Consider the following 15,879-nt stretch of genomic DNA (forward strand, 5'->3'; position numbering starts at 1 on the left):
ATTAAAATGATTGTTGTTTGAATTTGACATTTTTTTCTTATAAAAAGTTAAGAGAATGAATGAAAATGATGAATGTTGTTGTGTATAAAATATAAACTATGGATATATCGTTAAAAAAATTAATAAGGTTATAATTGTTTACTTAAAAAAAATTCTAAACGGCTATAATAGCCCATCCAATTAAAATTGTTCAAGTATCTTAAACGCTTATCGATTTGAACGTTAAAAAGAAAACTAATGCTTGTTAGCATTTTTTAAACTAATACCGCGTAACATGCATTAATGGCGTCAAGAATGTGTCAAGCTGGATTTGACACTCATTTGACGCTCTGTATAACAACTCCATCTTAGCAATATTTTGGAGTTTGCTTAAAAAAATAAAAATAGAAAATAAAATAATACAATTTATGATTCATGTAAAAGGGATGACATCGGGTCGGATTTGAGCCGGGTTTAGGTAATCTTAGACCCGAACCCGATTAGAAAAATCCATTTCAAACCCGGACCCGAACCCGTCGGGTCCTCATTTAGTTACTAACTAGCGGTTAATCGGTTTTCCCCACGAGTATTCGGGTTCCCATATACTTAAGAACTATTGGATGAATGAGTTATCCCACGGTTATTAAAGTCTTTTTTCGGGTATACGAGCCGGGTATCGGGTATACGAGGCTGATAATCAGGCCGAGTAATCGGGTATACGGGTCGGGTATATGGACTCGGTTTTTTCGGGTATACGGGGCGGGTAATCGGGTTTGTGTCTAAAACCATCCCCGAACTCGAACCGGTAAAAAAAAAATTAAACCCATACCCAACCCATACCTCACCCATACCCATTTATTCGACTCGAATCGGGCTCAAAAATATCGGGTTTCGAGTTTATTTTTGCCATCCATACATGTAACGGGTTTCCTAATTCTTGGACCCGAACCATATATATATACGAACTTCAATGTAATCTTAGCCTAATTCAATCAATAATGAAGAGAATCAATTAATCTCTTATCAATTTAAATTCGTTAAGAGCAAAGAATACCAATGGCATCTCGTTACGATGTAAGTAACAAATAAAATCTAGGGTTTGTGTCTCGTGCGTTTCTTTGATCCTACTTTGTATTAATATATATAATTATATATATTATTATATACTCCAAAAATCATAGTTTTATGCGGAGTAACTTGATTAACGCTAACGGCACTTGCAGGATGATGATTTTGACGGGGAATTTGCTGCAACCAACCAAACTAGGCGTTCAGGTTATTATCAATTTTATGTTTTTTTTTTTTTTTTTGAACAGCGATTGGGATGGACTAAACCACCCGTTGCGATCATCTCCCGTTTCGACTATGCCGATGCAGCGATAATAACACCACCACCCCCATCGCTGCCCGGGAGGAAACCTTGAAACCGATCCAAGGGCACGGTCAAGTAAAACCCCCCTCCTCTTTACCCCCAAACGATATGGAAAGGTGCCATGGATGGATACTTCATGGCAGGGATGGAATTGTGTTTTAAATATGTAGCCAACGGGGTCGAACTCCTGAGCTCCCCTAAAGGAGGCAGCCACCAACTGCTGGACCACATCACAACTTCTCAATTTTATGTTTTTGATTGTTAGGTAATCTTTCTTTCCTTTAATTTGGCTTTTGTAATGTGATTGTAGGAACTAAGAGGGAATTTGGAGATCTTGATGATGATTTAGATGATATTTTTGAGTCCAAAAAGGTTATTTATCAATTTATTGTTTATTTTAGCTCATATATAGTGTAATGTGCGTGTGGAGTTTTAGGACACAATTAGTCTTTTAGGCTTGTTGTGTATATAAATAAATGTAATGGTGTTGACACTTGTTTTGATGTATATATATATATATATATATATATATATATATATATATATATATATATATATATATATTAAACTTGTTTTTTTGGTGCATCAAGGTCCCATATGTGGGTGTATCAAATCATTCATACATGTTTTTTTTTACCAGAAAAGGCCTTTTTACCCGTTTCTTCTCCCATAGTGTAGATATACAAATATATAGATTCCGTGTAGCGTTAGGAGCAACACCTTATGCTTGTTAATTACTTGATTTACTAAGCTTGAAAGGATCACTAGTATTGCTAAGAAGTAAGAACACACGAATGAAGTATGTAACATATTTTCACTTGATTATAGTTTCTTATATTTGTATTGCATCTAGTGTCTCCTAGGTAGAGAATGCTTTGTTTGTGATTATAAGGTGGTTAAATGTGTATTATCATACTCATACAACCTAGCAATGAGCATGAAGCGTTACAGGGAGTCATTTTGTTTTCCTAATATGATTACCTTAAGGTCATTGTTAAGTCATTACCATTTTTCTTTTGTTAATGATGGTAGAATGAAATTAAAATGTACCTCCACAGTTAGTATTAGGTTTCGAATTTGTTATTAACCTACACAACTTGTTTGTCAAACGAGGCTTTTTGTTACTCTTACATGAAATAAGTCAATTAAGCATTAAAAATTGTTAGTAAATCACAAAGCTCCCCTTGTCTCAAATAAATGAGCTTTTACACATCTATTTCGCCTCGTTATAGCGCAACACGTTCCTTTTTTATTACTCTTTTATGTTCCCTTTCATTCTACTCTGGATAACTTATTATACCTCCATGGCTACATCACAGTCTATTGTTTGCTATAGTTTTTATTCAAGTGATATCTACTAGGCCACGAGGGTACATTTTCTTCATGTAATATGTATATTTCCATAATCAAGGTTACGAATCAGATTGATACCATTGTTTTTATAAGGCATGGTAGCTTATTATAGGGGTGGTCAGTATTTGGTTTGAAACCGTTTAACCCGAAAACCAAACCGAAATCAAACCAGAAAAAAACCAAACGGAATTTGAAATACGGTTCCTGGATCGAGTAAAACCGAAACCGAATTTGAATTCGGTTTTGAAAATTCTGAATACGGTTAAACCGAAATCCAAATTCAAAACCGAATTCAATATTTTTAATATATTTAGTTTGTATATTTATGTTTTAATGTCATTATATTTGGGATCCAATCATCTAAACAGATCTAAACAGATTCCCACCCATATGACGATTCGGTTCGGTTTCAATTTTGAATCCGGTTTACGGTTCGATTTTCGGTTTTGCCCAAAAATATGTCAAAACTGAATACAACGAACCGAATACACCGAACAAACCGAAAACCGAACCGATGAACACCCCTAGCTTATTATACTTGTAGACAACTGTTTATATGTAATCGATCTTTTAAGAGGTTTGGTAATCATTGTGAAGTATTTAATCTCAATTTGGTTATGCTAACATAGTGACATAGAATAGTAAGAGTTTTCAAGGTTATATGTTTTTATTTTATTCGAGTCAGATGTTATGCTGGTTATAAGACAATTCCACAATTTGTAACCTTCAATATTACTGTTCGTTTCACTTTGTTTATGTAGGTGACGATCAGTACAGTGTTTATAATCCTCATGTCAAATAAGTGTATTGATTATTAATATACGTAGTAATATTTAATACTGTTTTGTTGTCATTTCAGGCGAAGTCAAAAGTTGAAGAAACTGCACAGGGTGTGGCAACCGGGATGATATTATCCCTACGTGAAAGGTTATAAACTGACTTTGTTTGACTTGTTTTTTTGAAATATATAATTGGCTAAGGCTAAAGCTCTTTTTGTATACCATTTGCAAATAAACCATCTCTTACACAACTTTATTTGTGTTTTGATATTTTTAGCCTCCAGAGCTGTAAGGATGATCTTGCAACGTGCCAAGTATGTATGAAATTACATTTGGCTGTTATAATTATATTTAAGCATCATTCAATAATCCTTTTAGTTTTTTAATTACCGTTCTTCACAAATATTTTGTGTGTAAATGTACTGATTTGTCACAGTCAGAGCTTAAAAATGCAAAGTCAGAAATACAAAAGTGGCATTCTGTATTTCAGAGCGAGTCCATTCCACCAGGCACAGTAGTTGGTTGGTTTCTTCAGCACATTTTGTTTGCTTTACTGGAAACATAAATAATTAACATATATGATTTTAATTTATATGTTGGTTTTTTTTTTTTTTTTTTTTTTTTTTATTTTTTTTAATTCTTGTTTACATACAGAACCTGAAGTTATTGTGAATTATCTCCACAATTTGAAATCGTCAGAAGAGTTGCTAAAAGATCAGGTTACATGATCATAACATTGAGTTTGCGGGTTGATACGAACCGTGTTTTTATAGTAATGTTCGACATTGTTAATTCCATTTTGAATCGTTGTTTTCAGCTAGAAAAGGCAAAGAGAAAGGAAGCGGCATTTATAGTAACCATTGCAAAACGGGAGCAGGAGATAGTGGATTTGAAGGTACTGTTGTCTTTTTTGTTTATTGTACGAATAAAATAAATGAGCTTATACTCATAACTTACGTAACCACATGAAGTTGTGATGTGGTCCAGCGGTTGGTGGCCTGCTTCCTTTAGGGGAGGTCAGGAGTTCGACCCCCCGTTGGCTACATATTAAAAACACAATTTCATCCCCGCCATGCAGTATCCACCCATGGCACCTTTCCCATATCGTTTTGGGGGGGGGTTACTTGGCCGTGCCCTTGGATCGGTTTCAAGGTTTCCTCCCGGGCAGCGATGGGGGCGGTCGGCAAAGTCGAAACGGGAGATGATCGCAACGGGTGGTAAAGTCCCCTCGGGTGATCCCAATCGCTGTTCAAAAAAAAAAAAAAAAAAAAAACTTATGTAACCACATTCATTTAAACTATTGCTGCTCTTGGTTGATTTTGGTTAAGAACTTTATTAGATTCTACCACATCACTAAAATTTATAATTGAATTGTTTAGTCTGCAGTTCGGGATCTAAGAGCGCAACTTAAGCCTCCATCAATGCAGGTACGTCTCTAGTGGTTTACCTAAAATTACATAATAAGGTGCCGAGTCTAAATCTTTCTTCCAGTTGTTGGTTGTCAAATCAACTACTGTTTGACTTTAGTTATTGTTAAAAATCGTATAGCCCAAACACAATGTCCTGCAATATAAGCCCAAAAGTCCATCCTTTTCTAAAACCAATTGGTGATAGAGGGACTTCCCCTTAGACTTATATACATACATTTGTTTTGTCCCATGACCGATGTGGGACTTTGGTTTGCACCCCCAACAAACCTCCCCTCAAACCCAAGTCCATCTGGGCCTCTTCCAGGATCAACTCATCATGCCAGGGTTGCGCCACGTCGCTGCGTGCGCTCAGGGGTGCGCCCTACTGCGCCGTCCACCACATCGGGGCTATAGCCTAGCTCTGATACCATTTGTTAAGAATCGTATAGCCCAAACACAATGTCCTGCAATATAAGCCCAAGACTCCATCCTTTTCTAAAACCAATTGGTGATAGAGGGACTTCCCCTTAGACTTATATACATATATTTGTTTTGTCCCATGACCGGTGTGGGACTATGGTTTGCACCCCCAACACCAGAAACGATGAAAATTTTTATGCCATCAATTTCCCTATTGCAATTCTCTATATTCACCAATCTAGCTTTCTTGGTCTGGCTTTTTTTCGGTGATAAATCTTGCAGGCAAGAAGATTGTTACTTGATCCAGCAATCTTTGAAGAATTTACACGTCTAAAGGTACAATTTTTAATAAAATTGCATGTACCATGCTCAATTAGTGGAGTTAATTGAAAGTGATACATACCTAGTGGTTGAAATTGGAAGTTAGAAATTGTGTCTAGTATAACAACGTAAATAGAAAACTAAAAGAACGACGATAAAAATGATTGTACAATATTGAACACATAAATAAGTAGGAGGCATCTTTCATTTTCATTATGGTAGATAAATAAGTTTTTTTTTTAAAACACACACGAAGAAAATACACACTTCAAATCATGTCATTTATGCTAACAACTGTTATTCTAGAATTTGGTAGAGGAGAAGGATAAAGAGTTGAAGGAGCTGCAGGATAATATAGCTGCTCTTAGTTTCACTCCCCATAGTAGAATGGGGAATGCGCTAATGGCTAAGTGTCGGACTCTGCAAGAGGAAAACGAGGAGATTGGATATCAGGCCAGGGAAGGAAAGGTAGCAAATTTCATTATATCGGACTGATATTTTCACGATTATTTACATTTTGCTGAAATTTTTTCAAATTTCGTAGTTTTATTATACTCTTATGCCTAAAGAACATATACTTCATTTATTACCCCGCAGATACACGAGTTATCAATGAAACTTGCTCTACAAACATCTCAGAATCTGGAGCTTAAAAATCATTTCGAAGGTTAGTGTTCTATCAATATTAATATTTTAGTATAGATATCTTGATAATATATCGATAACCGATAAAGTTATATAAAAGAAAAAAAATATATATCACTTCGATTTGTGAATTTCATTCCGTCGTTTGCGACTGCCTATTGTTATTGGTGTTTGACAATTATAAACATGTTTTGCGGTCATTTGTTAACATATCATGTTTGTATATGCAGGATTAAGCAAGCACATGGAGGGACTGACAAACAATGTTGAAAAATCAAATGAAACGGTGCTCATAGTTTCTTAAATATATCCATCCATATCCATATTTATATCGGTGGAAATAAGAACACTTTAGACTGCATATATTATATGGATCAAATCAATGTTGTAAAAAATCCCGATTACTCCTGAATGATTTCCGATTACTCCTTTTTAAGAACAGACCGATCCGATATTCCAAAATTCGTTTAATTTATCGGTCAACGTCGGTTAATGGGTCAAAATCGGATTTGTTTGTCAAAGTTGGTTACAATCAAAATTGTTCAACATTTTATATCAATTTAAACTAGAAGTTTAAAGTTTTTGAACAAATGAACGATTAAGTTTATGTTTTTTAGACAATTATGATTAAGTTTCCGTTCATGTTTACGGTTTTCTTCTATATTTACACAAATAATTTTGAACATTATCATTTTATCATTTAAATGTATAAAAAGTTCAATCCGATTAATCTCCGATTAATCCCTCCGATTACTCTCCTGACCGAGGAATCCCCGAGTAGCGAGTTTTGCCACCTTGGGTCAAATTTGTATGCACCAAAAAGGTTAGCTCAATATGTTATTGCCATGTTTCAGGTACTAATCCTTGAAGAGGAGATAGAAAACAAAGATGCCGAGATCCAAAGGCTAAAGCATGCGCTGCAGCACACGCAGCAGTATAGAATAGATGATTCAACCAAAACGTTAGCTTTTGACAAAGATGCTGACGAGGATGATGTAAAGCGGACGGACTCTGAGATTGACAGTGTATAGTTTTTGACAAACATTGCATTACATTCTGCTGATGTTAGTATATTATCATTCTAAAAAGACTTGATCATGATATTGAATACTGGAGATGCTAATTCTCATGGAAAAATGTAATGCTGTATGATAGGCAACGGTTGTTACTATAGGTTATTTCATTATCTGAAAATTGAATAAAATAGTAGTTAATACGTAATTTGTTTGTAAGTTTCAACTACAAATGAGATTTGTTGTCTATATTTGATCATTGTTTTTGTTGTTGTTGTTGTTAAGTTTGAACGAACGAGAGCTATGTTTCCCTTCGTTCATTTACGAACAAAAGTTACATTCATGTTCGTTTACTTAATAACATTAATTAATAGTTTCATAGGGAAGGAGTTATTATTAGTAAATTAAAAGGGAGGTAAAATAGCTTATTTTGAGTGGTAAAAAGCCTCAGTTGTTTGTGAGCCTGTATCCTTGAAAAAATAGGTGTAAGTTTAAATCTTGGGGGGAGTTTTCTCCAAAGGTTGTGTCTCTGGTATCCTTCACTCTGTGCGGGCCAAGCAGTTAACCTAAAGCATTTCGGGTACGCTTTGCGCGATGGATGCGAGGAGTTTCTTCCTAACGAGTGCGTGGGTGGCAAATGAGAGGATTCGATACCGATATTGCCATTGTAAAACAAATAGCTTATTTTGATGTCATTTGAAGTTTTAAGACCCCCCATATCATTGTAATAGAGTTTCCCCGCCAAACTTTTAACACAATAAGCACACCAACGGGTCACGGGTTCCACCATAACCCTTTACAAATTCATGATGAAAATTCATTGGGTCCTATTTTTTTTAAAACTAAATATAATTTAAGGAAACTTTAATGGCTGTTTACCTTACAAAAAATTATAAAATTCAAAATTATATGGGGTCCTATAACTAACGGGAGGTGATCCTCACACACCACTTTTTGATCCATGTACACCTAATTATCTATTATACCCTTATTAATACTTAGAATAATAATATAAGTTCAACTCTCAAGATTATGCTAAGGATATAATTGTGAATTTATGAGACAAAAATGTACATGGATCAATAAGTGGTGTGTGAGGATCACCTCCCATAACGAAATTAAGTGGTGTCATATATAATTTGATTACTACATTTTCAAAAATAGTGGGGGCATAGGAACCCACTCCCTCTTAGCTACAATCGCCCATGCCTCCGAGTTCCCATTTTAACGATGGTGGTGTAGGTGTCGCTCATGAAAAAAAGCTTTTTTTCAGTTGCACAATTTATTTGTTTGATTGTACCTTTTGTTTTGTTTTAAGTAGTATTTAGTTACGAGTTAGTGTTAATGCTGATGTGAAACAAATATGTCAGTTAAGGAGTTTAGTTGTGTTAGTTATGAACTTATGACAATGAATGGTTTGATGACGACAAAACTCAAAATAACATTCATAACCTTAAAGTCATTAAACATAGCTCTTAAGGCTATCTTTAAAACTTTAAAATATGCATCACTTACTTATACATTGTCAATAATCACCCTAAATAACTATCCTAGAGTGCTCCCAACGGTGGTGTCTTCCACCCCGTCCAAGCCTTAGTCCACGAGGACACTGTTGGCACCAATTAGTCTAGGGGGCGCCCTCCACTTAGTCCTCCACTTCGTCTCTCCAATCGTCCTTTTCAGTCGTATTTGTGGACGGAAGTTTATTGCTTTGTAGCGTGTACATAGTGTTCCAATATTTGTACACACAATAATTAATTAATATAGAGGGTCCCAATTTATTTGAGAAAGGAGTGTCACTGTTGGGAGTTGTAGCGACCCCGACAAATCGTCAAGTGACGGCGTCGGCTACGTGGGTCCCATTACCTGATTATAAGTCTTTAAGATAACGTTTGACCGAAATATGTCGCCTTCATTTCAAAATAAAGATTGTTTCAAAGTTTACAAGAATTGTTCAACCAAAAGTTAAGTTACAACGTTATAAGTACGATTGAAATCTAGGCGACACGGTTTAAAGTAAAGTCAAAAGACGCTCCATGAAATGCATGTATACTCGACATCCAATGCAAGTATCAAATAATGAGCGGAAGCATGTATCGCAAATCGTGCAAAACCTGAGAAAAACATAGAAATCTGTCAACGAAAAACGTTGGTGAAATCATAGGTTTAGTAAGTAAATTGTATTGAACCACAAGGTTCTTTAAGAATTGTTCAACCAGAATCGTTCACATCCCAAAATAGTATTTGTATCACGAGCACCCAATTATCAAGGCTTAACCGAATCTTCCCTCTGAATTTTGAATTTAGTGTTAGAACTTACACTATACATTGTTGAAATTATATTTCATTCACTAACGGTAGCGAACCGTCTGAATGAGGGTTTGTTAAACCCGTATGGCCACACAACATAATCACTCGCTTACACTTACACCCTGCAAGTGGAACTAATGATAATTGGATTGAGGACTTTTGTTCTAACTCGTCTGTATCTTTGCTCTTGTATTCGCATTTGTATCCAAAGTATGAAAGTATAAACCGTATAAATGTATATAAAGTATATGTTTCTCAGCCCACGATTTAAAAGTATAAAAGTATTTGCAAAGGTGGGACTATGATCTCACCTCGTGTGCAAGAGTTAATAAAGTACTTCAACAAGTAAACGCGTGCGAAGACAAAGCTAGTCTTGACCTAAACAATTAGGTTGTATCAAATAACGGTAAACACGATCGGTCAAAGTTGTTCAATTAGTCCTATGGCTCGTTACGACTCGATTAAGTAGCATGTGAATCAAATTGTCAAGTTTCATGCAAGATACAAGTAAATAAGCATGTTAGAAAGGTTGTATAAGTATTTGGTTAAGTTTGATTAAAAGTCAAATTGGTCGGGTCAAAGTCAACAGAAAAGTCAACGGGGTCGGGTTGGGTATCCGACAATTTTTCTAAGTTATATAATCATATATGAGCATGTTGGCCAAGTTTCCTGTTAATCGGAGGTCCGTAGCATAGCAAACATTTTTATGTCAAATGACCCAAGTAACAGCCGGTTTTAGTGTATCAGGACGGCGTCCCAATTTCCAGGACGGCGTCCTGATATGAAGAGTGGGACGGCGTCCCAATTGCCAGGACGGCGTCCTGGTATAAAGGATGGGACGGCGTCTAGGTGTTTGGGACGGCGTCCCAAAAGACTTACAGATCCTGTTTGCAGAAAACACAAGACACGAGCCAAACTTCAATCAATCCTAGTTTATGATCCGCAAACAATCAAGACATGTAATTTATATCACCGGAAAGCTCTTTCGACAAGGAACACAACTAGATACATTTCCTAAATCAAATTTATCATTTTAGACAACAAAATCTCGTCGAAAGTTCGTTAAACGTTCCAAAACAAGGTTTCAAGTTCATCAATTGCAATTCAAGTTTCGGGAATCCAATTTATACATATGATATGCCGTTTTGAAGGTAATGAAACATGTAATACAACTAAACACTTACTAACAACATTTCATGGCATTCAAATCATCAAAAGTTCATTTAAAGTCTATCAACTCTAACGAACATTCACAAAAATCAATAGTCATGAGTTTGATGTTTCCTTAATCAACCTATACATCAAAACGAAGCTAAAGATACTAGTAACACTTTTAAAACATGCACTTTAACAATCTAACAACATTTGATCATCCAAAATCAAAGATTTAGCAAGCAATTTTCATAATGAACTAGTTACACCAAAAACAACAAATCGAGCATACAAATTACATACACGACATCACAATGAGCCATAGACACTAATGAACACACTTTTAAGTCAAGAACACGAATTTAAAGAAATCTAGAGTTTTAGAAATGTTACCCAAAATCAATGAAGTTAGTATCAAATCGAAGAGGATGATGAGAGGATCAAGAATATGTAGTCGGATTTGTTGTGAGCTTCCAAGATTGAATTTAGATGATGAATGAATGGAATGGGTTTTTGTGTGTGTGTTCTTGGTAGAGAGAAAGAGAGAGAGAGATAATGAAATGAAAAATGGGGTGACTAGTTGACCTAGTCAACTAGTTTGCCCATTTGGCAACTCCGGTCCCTCGAGTTTCAAAGCGGGTGCGGGATTTAACCGATCGAATATTTTAAGTTATACGGAAGTACGGGAGATATTGAAATTCGATAACGAGAATATTTAAAACGTTACATAACAAAGGATACGAATCTAGATACGAAGGGCATTATTTAGAAAGAAAAAGACGGGCGTTAAAATAGTTTAACGGAAAAATGCGGGATGTTACATTATCCACACCTCAAAAGAAATTTCGTCCCGAAATTTAGTTGGAAGTAGTAGTCGATATCTCTTACTCGAGACTTAGAGTAGTAACTCTACGAATGAGTGAAGGTACTTTCTTGGACATTCCACGAATTCGGATAGTCGGGGTGTTACGTTGTATTAAGGTTCGGTTTTTACGATACCTGGTTTCAACTGGTTTTCCTATGAAGAGAAGTTTGTCATCGGTAGTTGATGTATCTAGTAGGATTGCACGTTCCTGTTCCACAGGACACGTTTCTAAGTTTGTTACATGGTACACAGGGTAAGCGGAAACTTAATTGAGTCAGAAGTTCCAAATACGCCCCAAGGTTTCAAAAGGGTTAACGTGTCGCGAGTTTAACTTTCCCTGATTCCCGAAACGGATTACACCTTTCCAAGGTGCGGGTTCTCAATATTACACTGTTACAGGGATTTTGTGAGGTTTTCATCTAAGTTTGGTATAACTCTTTTGGGCGACTACGGGTCGTCTCGAGCCCTTCTCGGACTTGAACGATCTCAATTGTTGTTTCCTGATGTAGTTCAGATTTCGGTGTTTGCTTGCCACATGCGTTGGTCCAACGAATAGGGGTATGACATTTGCGGTCATATAGGGTTTCGGAAGTGCGGCGTTAGTACAAGAACGGTATCTATCGTAGTATGAGGGATCAACTAAAAGCGACCATGCAAGTTTGAAACATGTCTTTCGAAGACGTAAATCGTTCGTTTGTTCGGTTCGTCTGTTTGTGGGAGATACACGGTACATGTGTCTAAGCGGGTTCCCAAGGTCTCTTGTAACGCTAGAAGTGAAACGAGTATTTCGATACAGGATAAATGACGAAGATACACCGTGTTGGAATAGAATCTCTTAAGATACGTTTGAACAAGTTAGTTAGGGTTCGAAAAATGTTCGTTAGGACTATTCACCCTCATGGCGAATACTAATGTAATATGAGGAATTTCTCTATCCATGGAGAAATGTTCAAGGAGTTTCTTTAAACGAAAAATGCGAGCGATAAAGATAGGAGTGAAATGAGGACTTAGAATAGGATGAGCTTGCATCTCGAGGTTGCCATAACGTGCCTCTAGTTGTCAAAAGTTGAAGTCTGAAAGAGAAACGAGGTAGTACACGTAGTTGTATAGTTCGGGGTTGAATAATAGTTGACCGATTATCAGAAACACAAGGGCGTTAAGTCAAAGAAGAGTGAAGTATCGTTGGATTGTGTGTTATCTTAAATTCCAGTAATATCAGACGGTAATGGTGAAATATCAGAGGTATGTAGTGTGGTACGTGATGACGAGAAAATTGATCGGATCCACAATTTAGTATTCGACTTCTTCGTGCAAAATAACGAATTTAACTAGAAATGTTGGTGTGAAGAATCACGCTCATGATTCGGGCACGTAGAGGTTTATGGTTTTTCCTTAGTGAGTTAACAAGTTTAAAAGTCGTGTAACACGAGAAAAGTCAGAAATGAGTCTTTGGTAATAACAGACGAGGTCTAAGATTTTACGAATACAAGTCTGAGTGGGGAGAGTTTCCTGATTACATGTGGCTTGATCTCGAGATTGATTGAAATGCCTTGACCATTAACATTATGGTCTAGAAAATTGGACTTCGTTCAACAGAAATTCTCACTCGGAGAATTTGGTATAAAGTTGCTCTTTTCTCAAAAGTTCGAGCGTAAGATAGTGATGTTGTTCGTTTTCCTTCTTTACTTAAATAAGTTAAGACGTCATCTATAAATACGATAACAGATTTGTCTAGATAAGTTGCATACGTGATTTAGGAGGTTCATGAGTACGGACGGAGTCCTAAATAACTCAAACGGTACTAAGAGAGATTTACAATTAACGTTGCGAGTTCGGAAATGGCTTAGGAGACATCGTCTCCCTTAACCCCCAATTGATGATAACCGGAACGGAGGTCGTTTTGGAATACACACGGGATTCATGCAAGAACTCATGAGGTCATGGATGCGAGGGAGAGGGTATCGGTTTCCAACCGAAAATTACTCAGTTCACAATAATCTATACAAGATGATGGGGAAACATTTTTTTTTTTTTTTTTTTTTTTTTTTTTTTTTTTTTTTTACGAATAGGTTTCGAGCTCCCTAGTTCTATAGGTGTCAAGTCAAAAGTCTCAACGTATATCCTCCAATAAAATTTATAGGCACACAATATTTTCCGTTGGTCACTTAAATTGCCTAAGTAGTGTCTAGGGAAAAAAGGTGGAGTGCAAAGGGTACGAGTCAAAGTCTTGTTTATAAAACGTCTAACGGTAATCGAATCAAATAAGTATGAAATATACGGTTTGTTGTGAAGAAACGTACCCGTGACTAGTCCATCGTCGTCTCGGGCATCCTAGGTGTCGATGTTGAAAGTTCAACGGCGTGCGTTGGGGTTGATTTTCTTATTTGGGCTCGCACTCCTAAAATGTCCCGGTTGGCCACATTCAAAACAAACACCCGTCTTGGGTGCATTGTGCTCCTTTTGGGCGACGGGAGCGGTATTCCTACAATCGTGGGCTACATGGCCACTTCTTTGACACTTCAAGCAAAATGGTTTGCCACATTCGCCTAAATGATGTTTGTAGCACTCGTTACAATACGGTAGGTGTCCGGTATAACCCCTCCTGCCGTCGGAGGTGTAAGGCTTCTTAGCAAAGTTGTTGTTGCTTGATTGAGAGGGTTCCCACTTTCTTTTGTTGCCGCCCGATTTATCCTCGGCCTTAGGTGCCGGAACTACGATTTCGTCAACCGTTTCAATTAGTTGGCGAGCCATGTTCATAGCGGCTTGATGAGTAGTGGGTTTGGATGACATCACCCCTTGTTTGATGCTTTTTGGAAGACCGAGCATGTAGAGCTCAATCCTTTGAGATTCGGGGTTAACAAGATTAGGACACATCAAGGATAGTTCGGCGAAGCGTTGATTATAAGCCTTAAGATCGTTTCCGACCGCTTTCAAAGCTCTTAGTTCTTCCTCAAGCTTTCGGGTTTCTTCGCGCGGAAAATATTCAACAATCATCTTTTCCTTTAGATCGGCCCAAGAGAGGGCATGAGCTTCATCGGTACCCACCGATTGAACATAGGTGTTCCACCATGTTAGAGCAATTCCGGAGAAAGTGTGAGTGGAGTATTTGACCTTGTCTTGGTCCCGACAACCGCTTATGCTAAAGACGGCTTCCGTTTGCTCAAACCATCGGGTGAGCACGACCGGTCCCCCGGTCCCATCAAAAGTGTGAGGTTTGCACCCCATGAAAGCTTTATAGGAGCATCCCTCGTTTGAGTTTCCGGCTCCATTGTTGTTGTTGTTGTCGTTGTTGTTGTTGTTATTATTGTTGTTGGATGAGTGACCGGCCATGGCCGCATCTACGGCGGTAGCTATCATCCGTTCGAGAGCTTGTTCGGGAGTTTCATTGCGGCGTACACGACGAGGAGCCATTGTTCCTTCAAGACACAAGAATATCGTTGGTTAGTATTTTCAACAATACTAACCGGAGTATGGATTAAGGATAGAGAGAAAATTTTCCTTGACTCGCCCTAAATTCTTTATGTCATAATGTCGGAACGTCCATGTGAATCACCGTAATATAATCCCGGAAATTATATTACCCTGATTCTCATGTGCATTTAACATTACTTCATAGAGTCAAGGTGGCGCGTCAACAAAATTTATCAACGTAAGATCAAGATCGAATACGAGTTAGATATGATAGAAGAGTTCGAGTATAAATGCACAAATAGTCAAGTAATTCCTACTTCTGTCTATATGCCGGTTGTAGTCTAGATTCACCTATGTACCCTATGACTCGGGGTGGACACAAATGAACTCTAAATCCCTACAACCTGGCTCTGATACCAACTGTAGCGACCCCGACAAATCGTCAAGTGACGGCGTCGGCTACGTGGGTCCCATTACCTGATTATAAGTCTTTAAGATAACGTTTGACCGAAATATGTCGCCTTCATTTCAAAATAAAGATTGTTTCAAAGTTTACAAGAATTGTTCAACCAAAAGTTAAGTTACAACGTTATAAGTACGATTGAAATCTAGGCGACACGGTTTAAAGTAAAGTCAAAAGACGCTCCATGAAATGCATGTATACTCGACATCCAATGCAAGTATCAAATAATGAGCGGAAGCATGTATCGCAAATCGTGCAAAACCTGAGAAAAACATAGAAATCTGTCAACGAAAAACGTTGGTGAAATCATAGGTTTAGTAAGTAAATTGTATTGAACCACAAGGTTCTTTAAGAATTGTTCAACCAGAATCGTTCACATCCCAAAAT

At 37.1% G+C, this 15,879-nt stretch overlaps 1 protein-coding gene across 2 annotated transcripts; it reads left to right on the top strand.

Annotated features, from left to right (window-relative positions):
- The first annotated feature begins 964 nt into the window (after positions 1 to 964).
- On the top strand, positions 965 to 7,515 carry LOC139892498 (FKBP12-interacting protein of 37 kDa-like). 2 transcript variants are annotated; one of them, XM_071875607.1, is made up of 14 exons: positions 965 to 1,053; positions 1,203 to 1,254; positions 1,662 to 1,723; positions 3,564 to 3,631; positions 3,761 to 3,797; positions 3,920 to 4,004; positions 4,138 to 4,202; positions 4,301 to 4,378; positions 4,863 to 4,910; positions 5,595 to 5,648; positions 5,940 to 6,101; positions 6,231 to 6,300; positions 6,509 to 6,564; positions 7,133 to 7,515. In XM_071875607.1, the coding sequence occupies exons 1-14, from the start codon at positions 1,036 to 1,038 to the stop codon at positions 7,307 to 7,309; spliced, it is 1,032 nt and encodes a 343-aa protein (XP_071731708.1). In that variant the 5' UTR covers positions 965 to 1,035; the 3' UTR covers positions 7,310 to 7,515. The 2 variants fall into 2 exon arrangements, with proteins under 2 accessions (XP_071731708.1, XP_071731709.1); XM_071875608.1 differs by lacking the exon at positions 4,863 to 4,910.
- The last annotated feature ends 8,364 nt before the right edge of the window (positions 7,516 to 15,879 follow it).

This window comes from Rutidosis leptorrhynchoides, chromosome 2 (assembly GCF_046630445.1).
Source record: "Rutidosis leptorrhynchoides isolate AG116_Rl617_1_P2 chromosome 2, CSIRO_AGI_Rlap_v1, whole genome shotgun sequence".
Classification (NCBI taxonomy): Eukaryota; Viridiplantae; Streptophyta; class Magnoliopsida; order Asterales; family Asteraceae; genus Rutidosis; species Rutidosis leptorrhynchoides.

What these genes read in the sequence shown, in the direction of transcription:
- LOC139892498 (XM_071875607.1), top strand. An exon ending in ATATTATCCCTACGTGAAAG is followed by an intron (nt 3,632 to 3,760) that starts GTTATAAACTGA and finishes TGATATTTTTAG; the next exon opens with CCTCCAGAGCTGTAAGGATG. An exon ending in TCCACCAGGCACAGTAGTTG is followed by an intron (nt 4,005 to 4,137) that starts GTTGGTTTCTTC and finishes GTTTACATACAG; the next exon opens with AACCTGAAGTTATTGTGAAT.